This window comes from Terrapene carolina, unplaced genomic scaffold (assembly GCF_002925995.2).
Source record: "Terrapene carolina triunguis isolate 2854851 unplaced genomic scaffold, T_m_triunguis-2.0 Scaffold58, whole genome shotgun sequence".
Taxonomy (NCBI): Eukaryota; Metazoa; Chordata; order Testudines; family Emydidae; genus Terrapene; species Terrapene triunguis.
Window position 1 is genome coordinate 93,500,475 of NW_020664409.1, and position 6,000 is coordinate 93,506,474.

The window sequence follows — 6,000 nt, forward strand, 5'->3', positions numbered from 1 at the left end:
GATTTTAACTGGAATTGTGAGTGTTCAGCACCTCTGAAAAAACAGGCACTAAGGACCAAATCCTAAAAGACAACACTAAACACCTACAATTCCTATTGACTTCAGACTCCTAGTGATAGGGGAGGGGGAAGAGAGGCTTGGTGACTCCCTCAATCCAAAGTCTACAGGAAGAGCCCTCTGGCCTCTTTGCCCCATTCTGATGCTTTTTACTTGAGGGGATTGTGGAGGGTAAGAGGAGTAAATGAGAAGCTGCAGGTAGCTCCACACCTCCTAATCTCCCTGGTCTAGGATTTTTTGAGTAGGTGGTAGGAGGGCAACTATCCTGTAGCAGTACAAGATATTTCAGAGTTTCTAGGCTATTAGGGGTGGAGAAAGAAGATACTCCAGCACAACAACCCCTGAGCTCCAACCAGAAAGTCCCAGACTGGAATGTTTAAAAGGGAGCAGGCCAGCTTGCTGCTGCCTCCTGGAGACCTTAAGAGTGGGAAGGCTACTGGGTCTCCTTCCACAAACAGCAGCAAGGGCTGAATGTGTGAGGGGCCGCAAGTGAAGAGACTTGTGGGTTGGGACTGGGAACAAACTGTGCTCCAAAGGTGAAGCCGGGCAACTTTTGGTTTCAGCCAAAAACAAACAAACAAACATACAAAAAGGGCTGCCCAGCACTAGTCAAACCTTACTTTGGGACTCCTATTAAAGCCATTATGGCATATGCCAGAGTACAGACCACAGCATCAGCAATTGACCTGTGAGAACAGAATAGCTACGTTTGGAACAGTTTTAGTTTCCTGTAGTGATGTATATGCCCTAGTGCCGTACTCTAAAACACTGCTTAGCTAGAGCTTCTAAAACCTTTGCTGCTGAACTGCACAGGTAAGTGAACTGAACTCATTAAAAGCCCAGTTTTCATGAAGTACATATGCATTACGTGGTTCTTAAAGGGCAGCTTTCTGGAGTTACAGAAGTGTGAAAACGAGTCAAACTAGAAAAGTCAGAGGGCAAAATTAAACATCTAGGGCCAGATCCTCAGCTGGTGTAAATCAAAGGAACTACACTGATTTCCCCCAGCTGAGGATCTGGCTTTTAACATCCAAACTACAACAAATCTCCCCCACTCCCAGCACTTCTATTTGCTCTGTGGCTGAAGCCGCATATGCCAAGTTTCAGCTTGAAGTGAATGTGATAGTGGATATGTCAGTGTCTGTACCATGAGTTATAATAATTTAACTAACAGATGCTGCTATGTGGCATAAATCCAGGACTACCAATACTAAGTCTAACAGAAATTTAAAAAATACATCAATTGAAGAGGGCACATTAGGCTAACTATGAGCTGTCCAGATCGTACAATTCTACCGATCTATACCCACGTACCTGAGGTCAGGATCAAGCCCTGAGCTTTTATGTGCTGAAATACAGTGTTACAGTGACAACTTGTTATCTCTTGCAAAATGCTGCTATGAAGCTATCGCATGGTAAATCCTTCCGAAGCAAGGAAAGTCTGCAAAATCTCACTGTCATCTGATAAGTGAACATTTCAGAAAATGGTCAACAGCTTTGGAGGTTGCTGTGCTGTTTAAAGGTCTCATCTCATTTTACTTGTTTATATGGCATGTACTTTTGTGCATTTTCCATTTTTAATAGCACTGTAACCATGACCACATCAGGATTAAAACACTGGGCCCAAATTGTTCTCATTACTATGTAGACCCAACTAGCTGAAAATATGCAGGGTTTACTCTGAGCCTAAATAATGTATAGCATTTTAACGTGACACTTGCAAGAATTTGTTTCAGGCATTAATAGTAACACCTGTTGAATATTTCCAAACCACCTCCACCTCAATCTAACAAGTCGCTAAGAAGCCTGTAAAACCTTCAAACTTAGCAAATCAATGCACTGTTAGGCTTTTTAGTCCGGGAGTCTCCTAAATAACATGATTCTTCTTTTGTAAACTACTTATCTAATAAGATCCAGCAGCCGAAAGTAAGAAGTCTTAAGCCTGTATATGTTTCTTATGTTGACTCTTTTGCATAAAATTCATGCAAAGTAAATATGTTAGAGGCAGTCCAGGAGCACGTTGAACTGTTAGCATGAGAGCCCACTGAGCTATACAAAAATTGATACATTTTAGATAATTACAAAAATTGTGGACTAAAAGTTAGAGATACAATAGTAAAAATGTTTTAGGCCTATCACTGTTTGCCTCTCCATTCCTTCTCCAAGCTCATCTGTGGCTTTTCTCCCCTCTGCTTCCCAGCTCCAATACGGAAATGCTACTACTTGGGAAGCACTTCCACATGCTACCATGGAATTAATCAGACTCCTGTAGTTCCATGGACATTTGGGGAAAGGGGTAGGAGGGGACGTTAGCCTGCTGTTAGTCAAGGCATGTTCCGGGGAGTGTATGGCTCATTTGTGTGCTCTAGAAGTCCTCATCCTGTCTTGCAACAGACCGTATGGTGGATCTAAAGAGGAAATCCATCTCCAGGAAGGGCCTTTCATGAGCAACTCCAGTGCACGTGGTATTTTATGAGCTATTATCCACCAGAGACTTGGCTCATGAAAGCTTTCATTGAAGAAACCAGTTTTACATTTGAACCATGGTCCCCGCATTTAAGATTGGCAGATTAAAAAAACAAAACAAACCACCAGTCATCTTAAATTAGAAAGTTTCATACTTTGTTAAGACTACTGGAAAAAACTTCATAAAGCTCAGGTGGGAGGTAATTCAGACAAATGAGAACATGCACTGATTTTAGTCTTTAATGTTGTTACTTCCACTATGGAAATGCCACAGTTCATTTTACTTATCTCCTGGTCAAAGCTTTAAGCTGTCACAGAGCAGAGCCCTGCAAAATTAAATTAACAAGATTTAAAACTTCATGGGCCAAGCTGATTTCTGGTGCAACTCCATTAATGAATTTAGCCTAATGTCAGAAAGATGCTTTTCCACTGTTTTGGGCCTGACTCGCATTCACACTAAGGCCCCCTTTATGCCACTCTTGTAATGTGAAGAGGCATGTAAATGAGAGTCAGGCCCTTTTCTCTTTACCAAATGGTATCTCAGACCACGTAGAGCGTTCTTTGAAGTGCTAGAGACATTTCTAAACAGAAGGAACAACCATCCTTTAGGAATTCTGTGTCTCACATATGGGACTTGATTTTCAGAACTGCAGAGCACCCACAATGGCAACTCAAGTCAGCAGGAGCGGCAGGTGCTCAGCCCCTCTGAAAAATCAAGCCGAGGGTGCTTAGTGAATGGCTCCTCAGTAGCTCTTCCTACTAAGATTGCCTCTGGAGCTTACCTTAATCAAAGGGTACAAAGCTGCATGTAATGTTAGATATACAGCATTAGACACCACCTGGAATACTCACTATACCAGAGTTTTTCCACTTGCACGGAAGCTTTAGAAGACAATATCTCAACTTTCAGTGATGAATCATAAGTGCGTAACTAGGGAAGTGATGGGCAGCAGGAGCTGAGAAGCGATTTCCCTTACTCCCCTGCCCATCATCAATTATCAACACAAGTGAAAGAGGGGGGCAGGGGAAAGACATCAGGTCAACCTCCCATCCCTATTTCAATCTAAATTTAAGAAGCTATTTGAATGTCCTTTCTTAAAATGTCAAGAGAGTATCATGCCCAACATCTAGGCAATGAAGGATTATGATTATGTTGGAGGGGTGCCCATAAAAATCTGCCATGAGTCTAGAAACTGCATTTTACCCGATTTGTGGTAGCTTGCACAATAGCTTAACTAGTTCCATAACTGGTATTTAAAAAGAAATGCCACTTCATTACATAGGTGGGTGATGGGCAACATACTACACTAAGGGTAGCACAGAGGGGTTGATTATAAAATGAATTAAAGAGGACAAAAAAAATAAAAAGGGGCCTAAATTAAGTTTCATGCAATTAACAGTGACCCCACTGGGCAGCAAGAGGTTAATCGCATGGTGATTTGAGTAACAGAGACACTTCTATCCTACACTGCGAGGTTTTGATTGGACGTTTGGGATGCCTGACCTACATCTGACTAGACAACAGGTGAGGGATCCAAGGCTACCTAACGAGTATCATCTTTTTGGCTGACTCTTTTATAACATTTGGCTCACTGGGGAAGAGCAACATGCCAGCAAAAACTCTGCACCAGAATCTAAAACCTAAACAGCTGGTGCTCCCCCAAAGATTAACGGCTGATGAAATGTGAAAAGGAGCCGTTTATAGACAACCTTGAATTTTTAAACAGATTTTCTAGCTGCTTTTTTGCCATTAAAAACTAGCTGATAGAATTCTCAGTCTCAATGAGCATATTCTGAAATTACGGATCCATTTGTGGATAATGTGCACATAAACACATTACCGCACACAGAATCATGGAATAAAAATGACACCTTCTGAATGCTGTGAAAGTGAGATGAACTCTTGGTCTTCTGTGAAAACCCAGAGTAAGAGGGCTTGGCATGGGGAACCTACACAGAAGCTTGGGGCTAATTTATCCTTCGATTAAATAAGAGGCTATGCAAGGGCAACAGAACAGCTGGTCTCTTGAAGCTGCCATAACATATGGAGCTGTAATAGCAGCTCTGCTTTCTCACAGTTTGTAGCCAGAGATTCCTTGAAGTTAGCCAGGATCCTATACACCCCACTCTCAAACTTCTCCCATCTCACAGTGTGTCACCGCAGGTTTAGTGTCCATGGCATTCAGGGAGCTGTAACCTTCATCTGCATCTCAAACGCGCCATGCAGGGGAACCGTGGGCCCTCTGCGGTGCCCAGGATTTCATCTCATACTTTGTAGCATACACCAAAGGTGGAGTTACATCAACCAGAACTTGAATTTAGCTTTCAGTAAGGGGTCGGATTGGCAACCTGAAGCTCTCCAAGAGCAGATACAGCACAAGCATCAACATTACAAAGCTCTTCCACAGTTCCCTGCCAGAGTGCTTCAACCATGAGCTGAATGGACCACCTCCAGAAGCAAGGACGTGGTCAGTTCCTGTGACTATTGCACACTCTGCTGAGACTGCCAAGAAAATTGCTACCTCATTTATCAGCTTGTGACATGGAGACCTGTTCATTGGGAACACAGCTGAGATGGCCATCTCACTTCAGAGAGGCCATTGAACAGATGGCAATAACTTTATTTTAAACAACAAACACTGCCTCCACTCTAGTCCCATACAGACTTAACACCTAAGAAGTTTCAAAATAAACAGTTTGATCAGGAAATCTGGAGGAAGTGTAGACCTTGTTCCATGCCCCCACACTAGCCCCCATTTTCACTGGATCTGGAGGAAGGCTATGTGTGATCTATCCTGCCCATGCAGCAATTTCTAACAGATGGACCCTCCTTTCCATGCATCAGAAAATGCTTCATTAACTAGTTCTTGAAGCTTCCCTCTTGCACTCAAGGAGACCACAGCATAGTCTTGCAGATCTTTTCCAGTGCAGAATTTGTTCTCAGCTCAGTTAAGTTAAGCAACTGGTGTCTGCGCTAGAAGTTACAGCGAAGTAAGTTATGGCCGTATACTCACCCTTACAACATAGTTGAACCGTCTGGAGTCTAGGATAGCATTTGAGAAGTCAAGTCTGTTAAAAGCTTCTCCCAAGGTGCAGTAGCCATGACGCTGAGAGTGAAAAAGAACAAAGCTGGGTCATGTTTTGTTGTTTAGTAGTCTGAAGAGAGAGTCATGGGTGTATGTGGTCCAGGCCAGCATAGCATCTTAACATACTTATGTGGGCATGCTACAGGACAAACTCATTGCTGGGGTAAGTGGGCACATCTCCAATGACTTCAATGGAATTGTGTCTATTTATGTCCCCAGAGAATGCAGCCCAATGGGAGTTATGACTGTTTCTAAGAAGAGAACTCGGCCCTATCCATGACCTCCAAATAGCTCAATTTGATCTCTTTCAATAATTTCACAAGACAGGGAAAGTAATACATTCCTAGGGCTCAACATGAAGGGCCTATGTACAATGTGGTTTCTTGCAGCT

At 42.8% G+C, this 6,000-nt stretch overlaps 1 protein-coding gene across 2 annotated transcripts in view; it reads right to left on the reverse strand.

The window, feature by feature from the left end:
- Positions 1 to 6,000, reverse strand: part of FBXO32 (F-box protein 32) — a 32,238-nt gene that overhangs the window by 17,425 nt on the left and 8,813 nt on the right. For both annotated transcript variants that reach the window (XM_024205458.3, XM_024205459.3), the window contains one exon: positions 5,538 to 5,630. In XM_024205458.3, the coding sequence (XP_024061226.1) occupies positions 5,538 to 5,630 (93 nt within the window). The remainder of the gene's footprint in view (positions 1 to 5,537; positions 5,631 to 6,000) is intronic.